At 35.8% G+C, this 23,735-nt stretch overlaps 1 protein-coding gene across 2 annotated transcripts in view; it reads left to right on the forward strand.

The window, feature by feature from the left end:
• The first annotated feature begins 4,353 nt into the window (after positions 1 to 4,353).
• The window catches only part of IQUB (IQ motif and ubiquitin domain containing), a 124,892-nt gene continuing 105,510 nt past the window's right edge, over positions 4,354 to 23,735 (forward strand). For both annotated transcript variants that reach the window (XM_027102063.1, XM_027102062.1), the window contains exons 1-6: positions 4,354 to 4,453; positions 9,231 to 9,655; positions 11,934 to 12,068; positions 15,214 to 15,375; positions 15,465 to 15,637; positions 15,853 to 16,008. In XM_027102063.1, the coding sequence (XP_026957864.1) occupies positions 9,235 to 9,655; positions 11,934 to 12,068; positions 15,214 to 15,375; positions 15,465 to 15,637; positions 15,853 to 16,008 (1,047 nt within the window). In that variant the 5' untranslated portion in view covers positions 4,354 to 4,453; positions 9,231 to 9,234. The remainder of the gene's footprint in view (positions 4,454 to 9,230; positions 9,656 to 11,933; positions 12,069 to 15,213; positions 15,376 to 15,464; positions 15,638 to 15,852; positions 16,009 to 23,735) is intronic.

Raw genomic sequence — 23,735 nt, forward strand, 5'->3', positions numbered from 1 at the left:
TTCATTTTTCTCAAAAAGCCAAGATCTTCAGGTCTTGCAGGACCTTGCCTACCGTGTTCTCCAACTGAAGAGAGGACTGACTAGAGCTTGAACCCTTGCCATGTCCCCAGTTATCTATATCAGGCTTCTTAATCGCTGGAGGGCAGTTTGCTACCCTCACATTTTTTCTTCAAAGGGAGAAAATCAACAGTGCTCCATCGAAGAAAATTCCCACATATAGGTTAATATCAGCCTTTTCTTTTTACTCCCACTCTCAAGGGCTATATAGACAAATGGAAGTTAAAGAAACTGCCTATGCAAGTGTGTTCTGGGGTCTAGGGTAAAGCAACGAATCACCAAACATACCATGAGTAGTATTTTGCATCTTAGTTCAGAATTTCCTTTGAAACTCAGTACTTGGTGGGATGGCAGTCTATACTACAATTACAATGGAGAAAAAAGTAAATGAGAAGATAGGAGTTTGGTTTAGAGGAGAATGAAGAGGTTTATTTTCAATAGAATTCACAAGAAATTGTAGGGGAGCAAAACTTGCCACCCCAATATGTCTGTGGTATGCAGATTATTTTGAGCTGAAAACAATCAAGGCCTAAACGACTCAGGAAGAAATTTTGAAGGAAGCTATCACCATACATAACTATAGTATGAACTAGGTGTATAGACAGGGAGGAACCTAGCAAAGTCTGTTAAAACTTCCGTGTTCCATTGTCTCTGCATGGCCCAGCAAACATTTATTTACCAAACATTCGCTCTTCTATATCCTTGTGAAATGCTTTCCTCCCCTCTGAAGTCCCAAACCACTACTCACAACATCCTCTTGTCTTTAGCTAAAGATGGTATTTAATGTGAGGGCTTCAGCCATTTTGGTGAGTTACTCAGTCTTCCTGGGTCTCTCCCATGTTATGTGTTATTAAAATTTGTGTGATTTTCTCTTGTTAATCTGTCTCACGTCAACCTAATTCTTTGACCAGGCAGAAGACTCTGGAAGGGTAGAGGAAAATTTCTTCTTCCCCAACAAAATCAAAGTGGGAATGTGATACAGAAATTGAATTATTTATGGGGACTGAAGAAATTTATTCGAATGTTTTCATTTAGAGGTAATTAGCCAAAACTCTCCTTAGTGAAGGAAAATATGAGAAAAATAGTGAATTAGAATAGGCTACCCCTAAATCCCAGTGTCTTAATACAACAAAAGTTTGTTTCTTATTCATATTACGTGTCTAATGAGGGTCGACAGTGCTCAAAAGAGTCACACAATGGATCTGGGCTGAGAATGATGACATTTCAACACGTGGTTTCATAAACAGAGGCAGGGGAAAGGGAACATGGCAAATCATATATAGAAACAAGAAATAGAAAACCAAAGTTAAAAAAAATTTTTTTTGGAATGTACTATAGAACTCAAATTTAACTTGCCACACATTGCTAACATAGAGTTTTCAAAGTGGTCTTTCGTTTTATATTAGTTGCTTATTTTTTGTTGTGTGCGTACATGATATGAATGGTCAATTCGCTTCTTTCTATACATGACTAAATGAAAAGCATTGCAGATTCTTTTTTGAGATTTCTCATAATCTTCAAATATGTTGGTTTCTTTTTCAGGTGAACATTTTAGGCATTTCTAAAGGTAAACATTACTATTTTATGATAATATTTCACTTAACTCTCTTTTTCTGTGACTGGAGGGTTGGTTCTTTTTCTTAGGGTAAAATATTGTCCACAATTCCATATCTAAATTATAAACTCCAAAAATGTTTGAAAACGGGAAGTGTTTTAATAATTCATTTGGAAGCAAACCCTGACCTGAATTGAGAAAAGACTGTTTATGGTCTTTATCCCACTTTAATGTGATTATGAATATATTTTGTTACAGAAGTATTAATGTATTTGCTTCTGGAGTACTTCCCCAGACCCACTGAAGGTGTTACAGAATATACAGTATTTGTCCATATTACCTTTCAAAAATCTGAAAAAAACCTGAATTTCAAACACATCTGTCCCTTAAGTTTTCAGAAAAGGGACTATGGATCTGTATTTCCAGTCTCTTAACAAGCTCATAAAGGTATTATGATCCAAATTCAGTTCTTACAGATAATTTCTAAAGAATAATTTTCAGATCCTTGGTCTAAATTATTCTAATATTTTTTTCTGATTCATTCATTTGCATTTTAGCATGAAGTAACAATGGGAAATACTTTGAAATGCTTGATTTCATAAAGCCACTAGATGGCATCTTTGTAAAAATAAAAATACTTTAAAAGAAATGTATAAATAAAAGCTGAGATAAATAAAGGTGGATTCTTATTTCATGAGAAATAAAGGTAAGTCATTTTGGGCAATAAATCCTGAGAAAAATGCAAAGGTTTATGGTGAAAAGTAAAATGGTATTTTAAATTACTTTTCCACCTTTAGAATTGAGGGTCTTTTTCTGATTGGTTATTTTCAGCTTGCATTTACGTTTATTTTATATAACCAAACAACCGTATATCTGTGTGTGTGTGTATATACACATATGTATGTATGTGATTTTGATGTGCTTTCCAACTTGTATAGACTACCTGGGAAGCCTACCAATTAAGTTAGTCTTATATTGTAAAACTGAGTTGTATAAAATCGCCTCCACAGCAAACTATAAATAAAATATGAACATATAGTGGGTATCAAGTCACATTTAAGATGGTGAAGTACTTAAGTTATCTACCACCAGGTTTTCATGCCTCCATCTCCTGCCTCTATGACTATATCTAGCTTTTCATACTGTCCCTAACAGGGAGGGCAGTGAATGATACATTTTAAACAGGAAACCCAGAAAGGTGAGTGTTTAAAACCAATTAAATTCTCATTACTAGTAAAATTTAAGATACATTATGATTTTGAAGATGGGAGTAAGGGATCACTGGGAAGAATTTGTCTGCATATCTCCAGCAACATCTGGTTTATTCATGAGAGACTAACACTAGTGGTTATCAAAATGACCTTTGCTCTTCATGAATATGTGGATTCATGAAATGATTTAAATGCATATGCTTTGGGACTTTTCTGGTGGTCCAGTGGTTTAGACTCCAACCTCCCAATGAAGACGGCCCAGGTTCCCTCCCTGGTCGGGGAACTAAATCTGGCATGCCGCAACTAAAAAAAGATCCCGCGTGCTGCAACTAAAGATCCTGCTGAAACTAAGACCGGGTGCAGACAAAAAAAACAAAAACAAAAACATTTTAATCTAAAACCATTAGCAAAGCCAATTTCATCTGAGAATATAACACATATTTTATATTGTTCTAGTAAGAAATATCTATTTTAAAATGAGATAAAGACGGAAAAAAATTACATTGGCCATTAGGAAGTTATTGGGGAGAGGAGAATGCAATTTCAACAGAATGGCATAAAGGAATGAAGACATTGAACATTATGAAGGAAGAATGGACCTGTACTATATATAACACAAATTTTAATTTTATTAATTAATCTTACATCCTTTTTAACTATCAAACGGTTTTAGGTCAAAGGCAGCATAGAATAGTGGTTAAAAATGGAGGTTCTAGAGTCACACTGCTTGCGTTTATTTCTGGTTCCCCCACCAAACCTCTCTGAGCCTTAGTTTCCTCATTAGTAAGAGGAAGCTGATCACAGTTCTTCCTTTAAAAAGTCATTGTAAAATTTAAATTAGAAGTATATGTAAGTGCTTAGTAACAAATAATAATAAATGTTAGCTATTATGAAGCCACATGAAGTTTGTTACTACATATACAATAGGAACACAATTGATCCTTTCCCGCAATAATACGTGCTTCTTTAAAAACCTTCTCAATTTAAAGAATTTATAGTCATAGGGGAAAAAAAGCGTTTATAATTCAGTGATTAACAATAACTTTGCTTCTCCTGACTTAAAAACGGAATTATTTAATAGCTGCTAACTCCCTTTTCTGTTTGGCTGCAAGGGAGTTAAGAGCCAAGTTCCAAATTTAAGAAAAACAAGTAGGCACCTGTTGTACACCTGTGTTCTCCTTTGCTTAAGTCCTCACTCTCACTTCATATTTACATTTTCTCTAACCCTGATTTTTTTATATCCATAGCGCGAATCGCTGTCAGTATTTGGTTCGGAGAACTGTGCCATTTCACAAGTGTGAAAGACAGCTTAGAGAGTGGTTACCATCAGAACCACTTTCGGACCTAGGTAGCGAGTAGGTAACAAATCCGCTCTCTCCCTCACCCCGCCCCAACCTCTGCTTCATTCCTTCTCTCTGCCCCTCCCTTGGCCCCGCCCCCTCCCCTGGCCCCGCCCCCTCCCCTGGCTCCATCACTCGACCCTTTTTTTCTAAGCGCGGGCACCGCCTCTTCTCGCGGGAGTGGTGCCGGGGAGGTTGCTAGGATACAACCGGAAACAGAATTCGGCGTGTGGAGTTGGCTTTCTAGGAGCCCGGGAAACCGCTTCTACCCGACTAACTGCGTTTCTTAGGTAGGAGGACAGGTTCTGGCTGACCTAGACTGGCCCGACCCCTAGGCCGACCTTGAGCGGGTGACTAAGGCGCTGGACTCCGAGGGCTCTGTGCGGGGCGTTGATGCAACCTGGGCTCTGGGGACTGTATGGCCACTCGGGAATGTTTCACCTTTGCCTAAAAAACTGTGCAATGGGCTTCCCTGGTGGTGCAGTGGTTGAGAGTCCGCTTGCCGATGCAGGGGACACGGGTTCGTGCCCCAGTCCGGGAAGATCCCACATGCCGCGGAGCGGCTGGGCCCGTGAGCCATGGCCGCTGAGCCTGCGCGTCCGGAGCCTGTGCTCCGCAACGGGAGAGGCCACAACAGTGAGAGGTCCGCGTACCGCAAAAAAAAACCAAAACCCAAAAACTGCGCAAAGCATCCCATCTTTCTTGGCTCCTTTTCTGGCTCTTATCTGTAATTTGGGATTCGGAAGTAGCGGCATCAAGCTAGGAGGTGTACCTCACCTCCCACCTCGAGTGTTTATCACGGTTAATAATATAGAAGCAAGACGTGTGTGCAACCCAGTCTGGCATTAGAAAATGTTTAGCCATCCATGGTGACCATTTTTCGTCTTTAGTAAATAGAGCGCTTTGAGACATTCCTCTTTCACTCCTCTACACCCACGGTCTTTGCTGTGCCCTCTTAAGAAACTTAAAAGCTCAACAAGTCTATTTGGTAGAAGGGAAAACTGTATCTCTGCCTTACTACTTACACTAATATTCTGGATATACCAACGAAATTATGCATTGTAGGTGAAAGGGGGACATTTTTGTATGCAATCATAGAGTGTTTTTTTTTCTTTTTAAACAACTTTTTAAAGATTATAACATTTACCCTTGAATACATAATACATAATTAAAAGTTCAAACAGTAAAAAGAATGAACAGTGAAAATCTGTCTTGCACCCATGTTCCCCAACTCCCTGTCCTCCAGTTCACCTTCCAGAGGTATTCTACACATATACAAAAGTAGTCTTATCTGTAACATTGTACATACTGGTATGTGCTTTTGGTGGAGGAGAGGTCATTGAAAGGACATGACCTCCGGTTTACCCACTACCCAGGAGGGCAATCGGAGGCTCTTTCCCCCTCTCCTGTCCTTGGAATGTACCTTCTGCCCATTGTTCCTGGACTAGGAGATGTGCTATTGAGACCATCGGAACTGTATACCTGACTGAACCCAGTTAAGATCTCATAAACTCAGGATTTTGGCGGGTAGATGTTGAGACTTACTGTCTTTAGGCTGCCTAAGACAATCCTCCTTTGTAAGTGTCCTTGCTTATTAAACCTGCCACCTGCAATCTGGAGCGGTCTGCCTCTTTCTTCGATTGTCCTTGCCCTCTGTGTACCAGGTTCAATTTCTGTTTTACCCAGGGAATTCTGGAGGTTGTGAACCAAGAGCTTTGCTTTTTCACTTAATTGAACAATACAGTATGTAGCCTTTAGAATTGGCTTCTTCATTTATCATAATTTATTTGAGATTCACACGTGTGTATCAATAGTTTATTCCTTTTTATTTATGCGTGGTATTCCATTTTATGAATGCATCATAGTATGTGTATCCATTCCTCAGCTAAGGAACGTTTGTGTTGTTTCTTGTTTTTGGTGATTAAAAATAAAGCCTTTATTAACTTTTGTGTGAAGATTTTGAGTGAATGTAGTTTTTCATTCCACATGGGTAAAGGATACAGATTGCTGGGTCATATGATAAATGTGTTTAATTTTACAAGAAACCTGACAAACAGTTATCTCAAATGCTATATCAGTTTTCATTTTGCCTCAAGGTATAAGAAAGAGTTCCACTTGTATTCATACTCACTGGCTATTGTTGGGCTAAAATTTTTTAAAAACTATTCTAATAGATGTGTAGTGAAATCTCATTGTGATTTGAAGTTTCATTTCTCTAATGACTAATGATATTGTGCATTTTTCATGTGCTCGTACTCAGGGCCAGGGTTAGAGTGAGGCAACTAGGTCTAAAATTTTAGGAGGCATTTATTCTCAGGTGCAAGTGCGTGTATAAGGTAGCGCAGGTGCCACGCTTGCCTCAATCTTGTCCTGGCTCTGCTTATTTGCTTTCTTGTGTGTATTCTTTGGTGATGGATCTGTTTAAATCTTTTCCTCATTTTTTTCACTGTTTTTTTTTCTTATTATTGAGTTTTGCAAGTTCTCTGTATATTCTGTGTACAAGTCCTTTATCAGATTAAGAGTTTTGCAAAAAACTACATCCCAGTGTATGGTTTGCCTTTTGATTCTTCTAGTTGTCTTTTTTGAAGAGCAGAAGTTTTTGATTTTGTTGCTGTTGCTGTTTTAGAAGATGCTGTCTTGGCCATTTTGGGGGGAGGCTGACCCACCAGATAGAAACAAAAGCATTATCTCAGATTCTCCAAAAAGGGTAGATAATTATGTTGCTAGGAGGTAAGGCTTCTTTATGGTGCTCTCTTTCTAATCAGGCCACTAAACTTTGTTATAGGAGAAAATAACCAAAAGGAAGATTTTTGTGTGTGGGTGAGAGCCTAAAGAAGTTTCTCGAACTTCTTAAAAGTTGAAGTTTTGTTCAGTTTTGTCTCATTTTTTTTCTCTTTATTGTTCCGGAATTTTAAAACTTTATTTCAGTTCTTTTATTGGTTCTTGAAGTTTAACTATGCATATTTAATTTAACAATGTCTAGAGTTAAGAATATCATAGCTCTCAATTTTGTAAACAGTATAAGGAATTGATAATAGTTTATTGTCATCTTTCCCTTCCCAGTTACATATTCTTATTGTCTCATATTTTAATTTTCTGCTATTATTTTGTGTTGACAATATTTATTTGGGTTTACCCATATGTTTATGATTTATTTGTTAGCCTTTCCTTCTTGCGCTTCAGACTTACATTGGGCCTATTTTATTCCTCTTCAATTGTATCCTTTAGAAGTTCCTTTAGAGCAGATATCTTGGTGATAACTTGTCTGTAAATGTTTCTGTTTTTCTTCTTGAAAGATAGTTTTGCTGGGTGTACAATTCTGGGTTGATAGCTTTAATTAGTCTATTATTTTAATTAGTCATGTGCTAATTTAATTAGTCATGTGCTAACCTTCCTTTAATTAGTCTATTATTGCCTTGGCTTCTATTTTTCTGATGAGAAATTGCAATGATTTTACTTTTCTTTCCTTTGCATTAATGCCAGCAAATATGATTCAAAACAGTGGATGATATGTCCTTGATCACTGTTTGCTTTTCGGATTTTCTGTTATTCTGTAATTTAATTACAATATAAATGGCTATGAATTATTTCTATTTATCCTGTTAAGTATATTTTTATATTGTGCTTCCTGGACCTGTAGATTCATATTTTTAATCGGTTTTGAAAATTTTTCAGCCATTACCTTTTATGATATTTTCTCCCTTCCATCTTTGTTTTCTTCTAGGACTCCAATTTGGCACATGCCAGATCAGGGGCTGGCAGACTTTTTCTGAAAAGGGCTTCACAGGCTACGTGCAGTCTCTGTTGCACACTCTTTGTTGTTTTTTTAATATATTTTTTTAAAATTTTCTTTTATTTATTTATGGCTGTGTTGGGTCTTTGTTGCTGCGCACATGTAGGATCTTCCCGGACCAGGGCTCAAACCCAAGTCCCCTTGAGTTGGCAGGGAGATTCTTTTCTCCATGGCTCTTAATCTCTCATATTTTTCATATCCTTATCTCTTTGCAACAGTCTATATACAATCTTTTGATTTATCTTCCAGTTCACTAGTTCTCTCTTCAGCTTTAATGCTGTATTCATTGAATTCAACAAGTATACATTTTTATTCAGGATATTGTTATTATTAATTATTTTTAATTTGTCATCTGGTAGCCAGAGAACTTCACTAAGGTTAATTTTTTTCTCCATAAGGATCTATGCTTAAGTGAAAGTCCCAAACACAGCTTTTCCATCGCACTACTATTTCAAGTTTTAATCTTCCCTGTGCTTTTGCCTCAGAAATCAGCCTCAGGGTCACTTCCCCTATCCCCTTTCCCTGGCTGCCAACCTCTATAGGTAGGCTCCTGGCTATACTGGCTTCTCACTGCTGTGATCCAGCTCCTGCCTCTGATGCCTGGCTCTGGGCTGCTCTGGCCCACCCTGGCCCAAGCTCCTGTATGCTGTCGTACTGTTTCCCAACCTAAAACTCTTGGTTGCTGTAGCTTAGGCCCTAGTTAGCTCCAAGATCAACCCACATTTGTTTGTTGATATGTTTGTTTTGGGGGACAGAGGTCACTGGACACCTCTGCTACAATTTGTGAGAGCAAAGCTACTACAGTGTGTACTTTCCAGCATATAGTTGCTGTGGAGATGTCAGGTTCCTTGGAGCTTCTATTCAGTTGCAATGTCAGAAGCATAAATAGACTTTTTTAGAAAAAAGGCTATTGAAAAAAATTTTTCTTTCACAAGGCATTGTTCATTGAATAAGAGATGACAATATATTTTAGAATTTTTAAAATATATTCTTCATAGAATATTTCTCTCAAATTTATTGTGTTTTGAGGTTCTTTTTTTGGTACACATGTTTACTTTCTGTGGTGTTTTTATTAAAAATTCACCAATGTTTTTTGCCTAATGCCATTACTAAGATAATATTAAAAAAATAATGAGCCACATTATAGTATACTATGAACATTGCTGTATGCCAGCAATGAATTTGATATTTGGTGTAGAAGTTTTAAGTGTAGTAAATATATATATATATATATATATATATATGTATTATTTATTTATTTATTTTTAATTCAGGACAATGTCTGACCAGGAGGAAGGATCTGATGCTCAGAATGTTGATTCATCAAAAGAAAGAGAGGATGCTTTTGGGACTACCAATATTCCAGTTCCCTCAGAAGAGGTTCCAGAGTCAGATCAAACTGAAGACTGTGAATCTGAACTAGAACCATCTAGTGGGGGCCGTGAAAAACGTGTTGAGGAGCCGAGTGACCAGAGCGTTTTAAACCTGGAACTAAATGATGGCAAGCAACTCATGGAAGACGTTACGGCAGATGAACAAGTTTCATATTCTCCAGGAGACGGTGGAGAATCTCTAGCTAAATCTGATAATGCAGTGCAGTCAGCTGAACAATATTCAAAAGATTCTCTGGCATTTCTGGAAAAAATAAAGGCTGTAGAGGAGTCTCTGAAAACATCAATGAAAGATTCGTCAGCAACAGGTATTACCTAGGGATGATAGGGTATTTTTTCCGCCTCATTTTGAAGAATGGTTGTTTTTTCTTGTTTGCTTTTGCTTGAAGATTTATTTTATATTTGATATTACTTTCCCACTCTCTTATCCACCAAACCTCTGTGGCTATGCCACTTGAATCTCTTAATTATGTGTGAAGCCTCTCCCTTATTCTGCAGTATCTACTTCCCTAAATAAAGGAGCATCAATAAATTTTAAAGTGTTGTCTCTCTGTTTTTCCAAAATAAAATAGGTTCTTAAAATGTTTAGGGAGAAATTTTTGAGTATAATTGTAATTCTTTTGCATGCCATTTTGGAATTAATTGTACATAGCTAGCAAGTAGGGGGATGGGAACTTGACACCATATTTTTCTAGTTTCATATACAGTACTCATTCTACATATCTCGTTGCTTTTACATATTTCCATATTTCTGCTTAGTGTTAACTTTATATTAAGCTTCAGAAAAATCATTGTTGTCTTTCATTATGGGTTAATTTTAAAGACATAATGTTGATCCCATGGCATGTGGAAGTTATTACTACATTCTTGATAACAAAGCAGAAGGGGAGCAGCAAGAAGGTGGTTACATGGAGAATTCTACCTGGGTGGTTAACTGACTGCTCCTTCCTCCCTTGTCCATAACTTTTGAGAGAGTTTCCATCCATAGAGTGGAGAACATGGGTCATCATTTAACAATAACAGCAGCTTAGTCTGGCTGGTACAATGTAGCTTTTGAATCTAGTGGAGTAGTTAGCTCTTGCAAGTAAGAATAAAAAGGAGGAGGAAAAGTAATCAAGCCCATTTATGCCTAATTGAAGCTGTTATCCCTCAATTACATTATTCATTGTGAATTTGGGCTCCATTTTTTGATAATTCTGTGATTATAGCTTTTACCAAATATATGATGATTTAAAAAGAAAGTGGTCTTGGTCCTGTACTTCCTGAGGCTCACAGATTCCTGAACAAACTTTCCCTTCCCAAAGCTTAGGAAGTCACTGCTATGGAAAATTTAAAATACATTAATCATAGAATGTTGAATCCAGTAAACAATTAAAATAGCCTTCTGATAATGTAGCATCTGTGAGAGTGTTCTCTTACTAAGAGAGAACTGTGAAAATAATATTTAACAAGCTTAAAGAACCTTAGCATCAATAATGCCTTGTTACATTTCATGCTGGGACTAGTGATGAATGTCTCATAGAGCTTTATGAAAACTGTCATGTCAGGCATCTAGAAATATATGAAACTTTTTGGTCTACATGTGTACTCTCCACTCCATCTTACTTATATCTTCTCCATTAAAATTTAAAGTCTGTAGATATAAAAGTAAAAAGTTTACCCCATCATAATTAGTTTTTAAGTATTATATACCCTCCCTATAATTTCTGAACAGATAATCATTTTATAATAACAGTTTTTCTCTATTTTTAACATGTGTCTTGATTTTTATTTTATAGAGTTGGGAGTGAGCTACATAATGTCCATTTTTGTGAAAAGTAGATTTGTGCATAGTTATTCCAGATATTTGTAAAAAACAATGATTTTCTGTTTTGCATTTTGCCAGCTATAGATATAAATCAATTATGGGAAGAAGAATGGACTTAGATAATCTTTTGTCATCGCAAGGTCAAGGAAAATTTTCTTTGAAAATTTCCCTATTGGTTTTTCTTAACTTCATGAGTACACACTGATTTCCTGATGCATGGTATAAATATCTAATCAAAGCATGTATGTTTCTAAGTTCAGGTCTCAGGGTCTCCCTTTGTAATACTACACAAAAACACTTGATGTTCTGAGATGTTTCCTATGTTTATATCTGAATTATATATACCAGATATTGGGAATCTTTAAAAATTTTAAATGATTTTAAAAGAATCTTTAAAAGCACTTTAGTTTCATTTCCTCCTTCTCACAGTATTCTGGGCAAGGAGGTAATCTCGAACGTGCACTGATCCTCATATAAGGCAATGCAAGAGAGATCTGAACTTTGAGCTGGAGTTGGGGGAGCAGGCATTGACCATTGATGCTAATTCTTGAGATTATGCATTGATTTTCAAAGCAAAATGCTGCAACTGAATGTTTGTCACTTCTCCTCTTAGAAAATGAACAGTAGCTCTTATTATGGAGGTGTGGTGGGAGAACATGGCAGAGACAACCTGCATTCTATGTGATTACAAATTGTCCCATATTTCTCTGCCTGTGGATTCTATGATGCTGACCCTTGCTTTTAACTGTGATTCTTTTTTTCTCTTATTTTTTCTACAGTAAAAGTTGTACTTCTTCCTGTGGGCCAGGAAATTATAATGCCCTTTAAAGTTGACACTGTTCTAAAACGCCTCAAGGATCATTTTTCATCTCTATTAGATGTCCCATCTTATGTCCTGCAGATGAGATGTGCAGGTAAGCTTGGAGGCTAATAAAACTTATCAAGACTTCTCTTTGATTTGTTAAACTAAATATCTTCATGTTTACTGTTTGAACATTATACTGTGGTTATATATTCATTCATTCAACACATTATTATTGAGGACATACTTTGTTCCAAATACTTTGCTAAGAGCCAAAGATATAAAGAAACATGAAACAAAATCCCTGTTTTCAAGTTGTTTACAGACTAGGAAGGAAGAAGATGTATGCTGTGGTTACCACACAGTGTGTAAATGTTTTGATGGAGATATGTTCAAAAAACTGTGAGAATAGCGAGGAAGGAAACTGGGAGATTCTAGAAAGCTTCATCTGATAAAAGTGATAATACTTTTGCTAAGTCCCAAAGAGGTGAGAAAACCTGGGACTTTTGGGAAGTAGTAAGGAATTTAGAGGGAATAGAAGTAAATTATATATGGGAAGTAGGAGGAAATGAGGTTAAAAAGATAGATGATGAATGAGCATGTATATATAGAAAAAGAAGAGGACTGAAAATGGTTTATCAGTCTTCTGTACATTAAGATCAGTTCACATTCTGATGATGTTCAACTTTATTTATATTTTGTGGGCAATATTGAGTAGCCCACCTTATATTAGCCTTGTGTCATGAGAGGCTGAGGTCTTAGTAACTGTGATAGAATTAAGCAGACTAGAATAGCTCAGGAAATGTTTCTGTAGAATATGCCTGCACAGATCATAATATTTTATTTTAAAAAGTTTGATATTAACTTATAAAGATGCCACAAGTTTCTAGGGCAATAAGAACATTTTTTTGGTGGGAAAATCCGAAGTGCTAAAAAGGAATAAGCCATACCTATGAAGTTCTTCCTCCTTGCCAAATCAGAGAAAAACAATCAGTTCTGTTTCAAAATTATTTTTAGAAAACTATTGTAATGAATGTGCTCCAATAGTAAGATGTTCATGTATTCAAACAACAGGTTACTAAAGCTTGATTGAGGAAACAAAGCTAAAATTTAAATAGTTATTGTAACAGTAATGATACTGATGATGATAATGATCATGTTGATGATGATGGCTAATTCAATGAGCACTTACTATGTGCTAGTCCTTCTACAGAATATTCTGCCTACATTATCACATTATCATTCAATCTACACAAAAATCCTTTGAGGTAGGTATTACTATTAATTTTTTTTGAGAGATGGAAACTAAAGCTTGAGGAACTTCTGCAAATTCCCAAAGCTTATGAGTGGCAGAGTCTGAACTTAAATATAGGTATGACTCCAAAAAGGGAATTTGGAACTGCTTGGCATTAACTATAAGGTGAAGTTCAAAACTGGAGAAGAGAGAGCACTTTGAGACTGAGCACCTGGCCAGTGGTACCTAAGAATCTATTTCTTTGCACTTCATGACTTTTCTTCTTTATGTGTAAATACCATGCATCACCACTGGCTTATGTCAGCAGCAATAAAAAAAGAGCTTGATTCTGTGCCAACCACTCTCTAAGACAGGTACTTTCTTCTAGTACTAGAACTGGAGTCCAAGTTTGGTGGGACTAAGCCTACAATAGAAACAATTAGAGGGCTGAAGAGGGCTCTGTGTTAGTTGGAAGAGGAATCTCTGTTAGTTTCCTATGACTGTTGTAACAATTAACAAATTTAGTGGCTTATTTTGCTTATGGTTTTGGAGGCCAAAAATCCTAAATCAATTTCACTTGGATAACATCAAGGTGTCAGCAGGGCTGTTCTCCGGAGGCTCTGGGGAGAGTCTGCTTCCTTGCCTTTTCCAGCTTCCAGAGTTGCATTTCTTGCATTCTTGGGCTTCCTCATCTTCAAAGTCGGCAGCATAGCATCTTTAAATCTCTCTCTGCTTCTGTCATATCATTTTCTCTGTAGTCAAATATCCCTCCTCCTTCCCCTTAAAAGGCACTTATGATTACATTTAAGGCTTATGTGAATAATCCAGGATAATCTACCCATCTCAAAATCCTTAACTTAATAAAATCTGCAGTCACTTTTTCCATATAAGGTAGCATCCATAGACTCTAGGAATGTACATGGATATATTTTAGGGCCATTATTCAACCTATTGCAAAATCCATATAACGTTAATTTTTTTTTTTTTTTTGCGGTACGCGGGCCTCTCACTGCTGTGGCCTCTCCCGCTGCGGAGCACAGGCTCCGGACGCGCAGGCTCAGCGGCCACGGCCCCGGCCCAACTTATACCCCTGGACCGGGGCACGAACCCGCGTCCGCCACATCGGCAGGTGGACTCCCAACCACTGCGCCACCAAGGAAGCCCAAAACTCAAAGATTTTTGAATGTGCTTTCTTGAACACAGCTAAAATAGACTAGTGGTATCTGACATATTTCTAAGAATGAGTAAAACAAACCTTTGCTATGTTAAATTCCTAATTGTAATTTAGAAAGAACATACATTGGAAAACTGTTATAGTTTCTATCATTATACAAAGTAGCAGCCAGTAACAATGTACGTATTTATGTATGCCTTAAAATACAGAAAGAAATTTATAGTCAGTTTATGAAATAAACCAGTGGGGTTGGGGGTATAAGTTGAAGCAATAAAACATAAAAGTAAGGTGATGATGTACACTTTTTTCAGCAAAAAACTGAGTCTTAGCTCTACCTTGGCATGAATTAATTTATATGAATTTCTGATTATAGAAACAGAAAGGAAGGGATTCTTTAGAACTCTGAGTGTATACATTAGGAGTGTGTATTAAAATAATCAGGCTTTCCCTGATATGGATATGTCCTATGCTTATGTATACAACATTGTGATTTTTTTAGAGAATCGATGTTTAGAATATGATTTTGCTTATATTATAGAATGTGTTTTTTATTTTTAAATGTTTATAATTGCATGGTTATTGTATATTTGTATTTCTGATTAGTTGAGAGTTGTATTTTTACTTTACTTATAATGCTGAATTCTTGCTCAGGAGTACCACCTTAATTTTTTCCATTGTGGAGTTTTTGATACTAATAATACAGCAAGAGGTGGACATCATCAATACGCTATTGGGTAATTAAACAATATGTGTTCATATAAGCACCATTGATGTTTCCCATCCCTTAAAATGAGTACATATAATCATTTCTTTGCCATAACACTTTTTATAATTTTATCTCATTTTTAGGAATGCTTATTAAAGACCATCAGACGCTACTACAACATGGAGTTAAGCCCCAGGATATTGTCCAAGTTGAAATCTTTTCTTTACATCCATTTCTATATCCAATCAAAAGACTAGATAGATCAAGTGATGCCTCTCAAATCATAACTGTCAGAGTACAAACTGGTTAGTTATTTGATATCTTTTAGATAAAGTATTTTTTTAGAGTCCCTTTGTAGTTGAACTTTCATTTAATCTTGGTTTTATCTCCTCAGGCATTGATCAGTACCAGGAAGTAGGTGTTGAGATTATAAAATCTGATTTTCACAAACCATTTCTTGGTGGATTCAGACATAAAGTAACAGGAATGGAATATCACAATGCTGGAACACAAACTGTACCTAAAAAGATTCCTGAAAAACTGAATGCATTTTGTAGGGATACACAGGTAATATTTTTATTTTTCCATGTAGGATTTTGAAGCTACAGAATCAAAAAATGTTTTATTGTGTAGCTCTCTAAAATTAAAATCTTCTAGGGAATTATATGGTAATTAAAATAATAAAAGATATTAACTTAAATGTGTAGGAAAATATGTTCTTTACTCACTTTATGTGTATATAGTGGATATTTATTTAAATTTTTTGAATGTTTTTATTTTAGACAGTTTTTCAGAGAAGAAAGCTCCAGCAAACTACAAATACAACATCCACACAGATGACTAAAATTGGTGTGTATGTATCAAATATGACTGATAAACTGGTAGCACCAGGAAAATATTTTTCAGCAGCAGAATACCATGCTAAAAGATTAAAGGCGGTAAGATAACTTTTATTATAGGCGAATACTAAATGACTTTTTACTGTGTAACCAGAGTTATGCAACCATTACCACAGTCAATTTTAGAACATTCTCATCATCCCAGAAATAAATCCTACGTCCAATAGCAGCCAGCCCCTATTTCCCTCCACTCCTTTCTGCTTTAGGCAACCACTAATCTACTTTTTGCCTCTATTGATTTGCTTATTCTGGGCATTTCATATACATGTAATCATACAATGTGGAGTCTTTTGTGACTGGTTTCTTTTACTTAGCATAATGTTTTCAAGGCTTATCCATGTTGCAACATGTATCAATATATTGCAATCTATATTGCAAAATAATATTCCATTGTATGTACCCAATTGTATATACCTACTGTAGGTAGGTCAATATATATACCACAATTTGTTTGCCCATTTATCAGTTGATAGACATTTGATTTGTTTCTACTTGTTGGCTGTTAGGAATAAGGCTGCTATAAACATTCACGTACAAGTTTTTATGTGGATATGTATTTTCATTTCTCTTGGTATCTGCCTAGGAATGTAATTGCTAGATCATATGGTAATTTATTTATTTATTTACTTATTTATTTTTGGCTGAGTTGGGTCTTTGTTGCTGCGCGTGGGCTTTCTCTAGTTGTGGCGAGCAGGGACTACTCTTTGTTGCAGTGCATGGGCTTCTCATCGCGGTGGCTTCTCTTGTTGCGGAGCACGGATTCTAGGCACGCGGGCTTCAGTAGTTGTGGCTCGTGGGCTCCAGAGCGCAGGCTCAGCAGTTGTGGCGCACAGGCCCAATTGCTCCGTGGCATGTGGGATCTTCCCGGACCAGGGCTTGAACCCTTGCCCCTGCATTGGCAGGCGGATTCTTAACCACTGTGCCACCAGGGGAGCCCTCATATGGTAATTCTGTTTAACCTTTTTGAGGAACTGTCAGACTGTTTTCCAAAGCAGCTGCACCATTTTATGTCCCACCAGAAGTGTGTGAGGATTCCAATTTCTCCATATCCTTATCAGCACTTTTGGATTATTGCCATCCTAGTGAGTGTGAAGTGGTATCTCATTGTGGTTTTGATTTGCATACCCTGATGGCTAATTATACTGAATATTTTTCATGTGCTTATTAACAATTTATATATATTCTTAGGAGAAATGTACATTCAGATACTTTGTCCAATTTTAATGAGGTTGTCTTTTTTATTATTGCTTTATTGTTTAAAAAATTTTTTTAGTTGTTTGCTAAGTGGTTGCTCCAAGTGTAATTTAGGGATTAGAATATACATCTCAATTTATAGCAACATACTTTGTATTAATACTAACTGAAATTTAATAAAGTATTGAAACCTTGCTCCAATAGAACTCCAAGTTTATCCCTTCTTCTTTGTGCTATTATCATACAAACATGTACATTCTGTTTATGTTCTAAGCCCTGTAATTCCTTTTATAATTATTGTTTTTGTGCAATTGACTTTTAAATAAGAGTAGAAAAGAGGAAAATATATTTATATAGTCTTTTATATTTTACCTACATAATTACTTTTTCTGGTGCTATTTATTTCTTCATTTGAGTTAAAATTAACATCTAATATCATTTTCTTTCAGTTTGGAGAATTCCCTTTAGTACTTGTGTATGCTTGTATACTTGATGGTGTCCTAAAGATCTCTGAGTCTCTGTTCCTTTACCTTTTTTCCCCCTCTTCTTCAGAGTGGATAGTTTCTAATGATCTATCATCAAATTCCTTATTCTTTCTTTTGCCAGTTGAGATCTGCTGTTGAGCCTGTTTTTTGTGTTTTCATTTCAATTATTTTACTATTAAACTCCTAAATTTCCACTTGGTTCTTTTTTTAAAAATTTCTGTCTCTTTGTTGATATTCTGTCACCATACATTTTAAACAAAAATTTATTCAATATCTAACCCTAAACATAGTCAATATAGTATTTTCCTTCTTTTTTTCCAAATGACATTAATCATAAAAAAAATTTGCAAAAAATTCCTCACCCAGATTTTTCTTTTTCTTTCCATTGGGAGATAATTATACATGGAACTTTAAAGAAGTTTCTTGTACACCTAACATTATATCACAATCATTTCTCTACCTTTTAGTATTTATTATAAACAATTTAACGGCATTATTTTATTCCACAATGTTAACACTATAATTTAATTACTTTCTTTTTTAGGACATTTAGACATGTTTTCATCAAAATCTTAATGCTATATAAATTGTAGTGTGCATTTAAAAAATACTTAGAGAAGATGTTAGAAGTTGAATTACTAGGGGAAAAAATGATGACTTTTTAAAAGTTTTAGATATTACCAAGTGTTTTTCAGAAATCTTGTACCAAATGATGTATGCATAAACCATTTATAAGAGCCCATTCCATGCTGACTTCACCAGTAGTACATATTATTTGAAAAAATTGTTGTCTCCTTATAGATGTTAAATATATTTTTATATTTTTTCTCCACCTATCACTCATACTTAGTTTATGATGTCTTTCATTATAGTCAAACTTATTAATATTCCCTTTTATGGTTTTTGCATTTTATGTATTGTTATAAAAGGCTGTTTCATCCCACAGTCATAAGTATAACTTTCTTTTATAGTTGGTGTGTGTGTACAACTTTATCTGGATTTTTAAAAATGATATGAAGAAATGTTAAATTTTATTTTTTCCAAATGTAATGCCAACTGCTCAGTACCATGAATATTCAAGTTTATTCTCTCCACAGTAATGTATACTAAATTTTCATATATATATGCATCTGTTTCTGACTTCTGCATTCTTTCATTAATGTATACGTTTTTTTCTATGTCAGTAATGTATTGCTTTAATTACTACTGATTTGTAATATATTTTGAGGCCTGGTCCATTAGGTTCTACCTCATTGTTCTTCCTTTTCAAGACTGTCTTGACTATTAACGCAAGTTTTTCTTCCATATGAATTTTAGAGTAAGTTTGCAATTTTCATGAAAAATTGCAGGTCTTGCTCAGAAGTACATTGATCAGTTGGGGAAGAGTGGACACCTTTACCCTGTTAAACATTTGGGATATCAGTTAAACATGACATACAAAGCATATGCATTTTATCTCTGCTACTTCCTAGCATCATTTTGCTTGAATAAAAAGAATTGAAAGCAGTGATTTTGTTTTTTGCATGACAAGAAACCTGGAGCTAGACTGCTGCTCTAGCCCAATCAGCTTAGGACGTTGAGAGAGGAGCCTGTAGTCTTGGTCTGTTGACTCATTGCACTGAAGGAGACTGCTCAGCAGGGGAACCACGCGGCTAACTTTGTAGTTGACTTTATCAGTGCCTGCAATTATTCCAGCCTGAAAATGTTTACGTTTTCAGTCCAAACTAATTTACACAAAAGGAAAAGGGGGAGTTATTATAGACTTTTGGGGAGGAGTGAAGTTTTGGTGAAATTTAAGTGTTACAGTATTTTGATTGTCTCTGTCCAACAAGGTTGCGTGTAGATGGGTCAGCATCAAGTCTGGACTGAGACATGGACCAAAGAGTCCTGTTCCTTTGGTAACAAAGTTAGGAGAGAGATGTGGATGTGTTTCTTCTCTGAAGTTCAGCACGTTCGTTGTAAATCAAGGCTGCTTCTCTCTGTCAAAATAACACAGATCCTTCAGGCAAGAGTGGGATGTTTCATTCTTAGTGATCTAATTTCAGACAACAAAGTTTATGATAGATTATGATTTTAGAGAACAAAGTTTCTCAGAGAGAAAGAAAATAGTAGTCACTCAAAGAAGGGGTTGTTATGACATTTTACTAATGTCATAACAACCTGCATAGTGTCCTTGGGAAAAATATTGCTTCCTATTAATTTTGTAGCTGACTTTATTCGTGCCTGGTATTCAAGCCTGATGGATTCTTATTTTCTCAGTCCAAATGAATTTTTAATTTCTTACTGTACGGGGCCTGGCTGGTGGCTCTGTGATGTCATCAGGAACCTGAATTCCTTTTACCCTTCCACTCTAATAATTAATCTTACTATCATGAACTTGTTACTATATGATGATAAAATGGTTAATGAACCTGCAGCATAATGTCTGCATTCTGCAAGAAGGGAGACATCAAGGGAGCATGTCCCATGGATGCCATTCAAGAATTTTCCCTGAAAGCCCCTGCCAGTGATTCAACTTGCATCTCATTGACCTGAACTGGGTCATGTGACTTCACTGTCCCTGCTGGGACTATGTGATAATTACATTTTTAAAGTTTCATATTGTTGCTCCTCAGTAAGACTGAGATTTTGTTAGTAAGGAAGTCGGAGAGAAAGGCTATTAGGTGGGGAAATGAACAACACTACACTACACTACAACACTTTCCAAACTCGGATAAAATGATATTAAGGGAATAAGAAAAGCATAAACATACAGGAACAAAGAATATATGGGAAGAGAGAAGAGTAAATGTCAGTCGATTTTTTAAAGTTGTAAAGCAGATGGGGAAGCATTGACTTACTTGAGCAGAGGAAGTGAAAATCTAAATGCCTGCCAAGGGGGCTGGCGTCAAGAACCAAATCAGTTTGCCCCACAGAATCTCGGAAAGTGAATTGGAGGTTCTGTGGAAGATGGAAGTGAGATGTGAACTGTAAACAGAGGGATTGGTTAAAAGACAGTAAAAGGAGTAAATTTCAATTTAATACGTTCTTCTATCTTGATAGGTACCTTTTTATTTGTATCATGTTTATTTTATTCTTGAACTTCTTGAGTTCAGTGCTTGGTATTTATATCTTTCTTGTTGTAAGCAAGATTATATTATGTGTGACTACTGATATTTTTGTACTCATTACTGTCATCTCATTTTGTTTTTGATTTATTATTTATTCTTGTTTGTTATTTTTACTAACTTTTTTTTTTTTTTGGTTTGACTAAAGTTTTCTTTTCCATTTTTTTTGTTCTTTCATAGGTCAGAAGTAGGTACTTTGTTTCTATTTTTCTAGTGGTTACTCATAAAAAAATTTTAATGGACTTAATTTTTTAATACCAAATGCATATTTAATCAGGCTCTATATATTGTCCATGAACAAGTCAAGGACCCTAGCAGGCTTTTCTTCATTTCTTCTTCCTCCTCACTCACTCCTCCTGTTCAGTGAGAACTTGATCTGGAATTACAATTGTATGTATATTACATCATTATAATTTACTATATAATTATAACTTCCTATTGTTTTTATATATTTACATCAATGTAATATATAAATTTTTTCAAATGTGTTATATTTAGCTTAAAACCTTTTTTGGAAGTTTTTGCTTACTTCTTTAATTTTTCCTCTTTATTCTTTTGTTGTTGTTCTCTTTATTTTTTTATTTTATTTTATTTTGTTTTTTTGATTTTTTTCAAACATCTTTATTGGAGTATAATTGCTTTACAACGGTGTGTTAGTTTCTGCTGTATAACAAAGTGCATCAGCTATACGTATACATATATCCCCATATCTCCTCCCTCTTGCATCTCCCTCCCACCCCTCTAGGTGGTCACAAAGCACCGAGCTGATCTCCCTGTGCTATGCGGCTGCTTCCCACTAGCTGTCTATTTTACATTTGGTAGTGTATATATGTACATGCCACTCTCTCACGTCGTCCCAGCTTACACTTTCCCCTCCCCGTGTCCTCAAGTCTATTCTCTACATCTGCGTCTTTATTCTGGTCCTACCCCTAAGTTCTTCATAACCTTTTTTTTTCTTTCAATTCCATATTTATGTGTTAGCATATGGTATTTATTTTTCTCTTTCTGACTTACTTCACTCTGTATGACAGACTCTTGGTCCATCCACCTCACTACAAATAACTCAATTTCGTTTCTTTTTATGGCTGAGTCATAGTCCATTGTATATATGTGCCACATCTTCCTTATCCATTCATCTGTTGATGGACACTGAGGTTGCTTCCATGTTCTGGCTATTGTAAATAGTGCTGCAATGAACATGGTGGTACATGACTTGTTTTGAATTATGGTTTACTCAGGGTATATGCCCAGTAGGGGGATTGTTGGGTCATCGCTACCATTGTTGGGTCATATGGTGGTTCTATTTTTAGTTTTTTAAGCAACCTCCATACTGTTCTCTATAGTGGCTGTATCAATTTACATTCCCACCAACAGTGCAAGAGGGTTCCCTTTTCTCCACATCCTCTACAGCATTTATTGTTTGTAGATTTTTTGATGATGGCCATTCTGACCGGTGTGAGGTGATACCTCATTGTGGTTTTGATTTGCATTTCTCTAATGATTAGTGATGTTGATCATCCTTTCATGTGTTTGTTGGAAATCTGTATATCTTCTTTGGAGAAATGTCTATTTAGGTCTTCTGCCCATTTTTGGATTGGGTTGTTTGTTTTTTTGATATTGAGCTGCATGAGCTGCTTATATATTTTGGAGATTAATCCTTTGTCAGTTGCTTTGTTTGCAAATATTTTCTCCCATTTTCAGGGTTGCCTTTTTGTCTTGTTTATGGTTTCCTCTGCTATGCAAAAGCTTTTAAGTTTCATTAGGTCCCACTTGTTTATTTTTGTTTTTATTTCCATTTCTCTAGGAGGTGAGTCAAAAAGGATCTTGCTGGGATTTATGTCATAGAGTGTTCAGCCTATGTTTTCCTCTAAGAGTTTGATAGTGTCTGGCCTTACATTTAGGTCTTTAATCCACTTTGAGTTTATTTTTGTGTATGGTGTTAGGGAGTGTTCTGATTTCATTCTCTTACATGTAGCTCTCCAATTTTCCAAGCAACACTTATTGAAGAGGCTGTCTTTTCTCCATTGTATATTCTTGCCTCTTTAATCAAAAATAAGGTGACCATATGTGCATAGGTTTATCTCTGGGTTTTCTGTCCTGTTCCATTGATCTGTCTTTCTGTTTTTGTGCCAGTACCATACTGTCTTGATTACTGTAGCTTTGTAGTGTAGTCTGAAGTCAGTGAGCCTGATTCCTCCAGCTCCATTTTTCTTTCTCAGGATTGCTTTGGCTATTCGGGGTCTTTTGTGTTTTCATACAAATTGTGAATTTTTTTGTTCTAGTTCTGTGAAAAATGCCATTGGTAGTTTGATAGGGATTGCATTGAATCTGCAGATTGCTTTGGGTAGTATAGTCATTTTCACAATGTTGATTCTTCCGATCCAAGAACATGGTATATCTCTCCATCTGTTTGTATCATCTTTAATTTCTTTCATCAGTGTCTTATAGTTTTCTGCATACAGGTGTTTTGTCTCCTTAGGTAGGTTTATTCCTAGGTATTTTATTTTTCTGTTGCAGTGGTAAATGGGAGTGTTTCCTTAATTTCATTTTCAGATTTTTCATCATTAGTGTATAGGAATGCAAGAGATTTCTGTGCCTTAATTTTTTTATTCTGCTACTTTTGATTAGCTCTAGTAGTTTTCTGGTAGCATCTTTAGCATTCTCTAAATGTATAGTATCATGTCATCTGCAAACAGTGACAGTTTTACTTCTTCTTTTCCAATTTGGATTCCTTTAATTTTTTTTCTTCTTTTATTGCTGTGGCTAGGACTTCCAAAACTATGTTGAATAATAGTGGTGAGAATGGGCAACCTTGTCTTGTTCCTGATTTTAGAGGAAATGGCTTCAGTTTTTCACCATTGGGAACGATGTTGGCTATGGGTTTGTCATATATGGCCTTTATTATGTTGAGGTAAGTTCCCTCTCTGCCTACTTTCTGGAGAGTTTATTATAAATGAGTATTGAATTTTGTTGAAAGCTT

This window comes from Aethalodelphis obliquidens, unplaced genomic scaffold (genome assembly GCF_003676395.1).
Source record: "Aethalodelphis obliquidens isolate GAN/ISIS:26980383/991018 unplaced genomic scaffold, ASM367639v1 scaffold5, whole genome shotgun sequence".
NCBI lineage: Eukaryota > Metazoa > Chordata > Mammalia > Artiodactyla > Delphinidae > Aethalodelphis > Aethalodelphis obliquidens.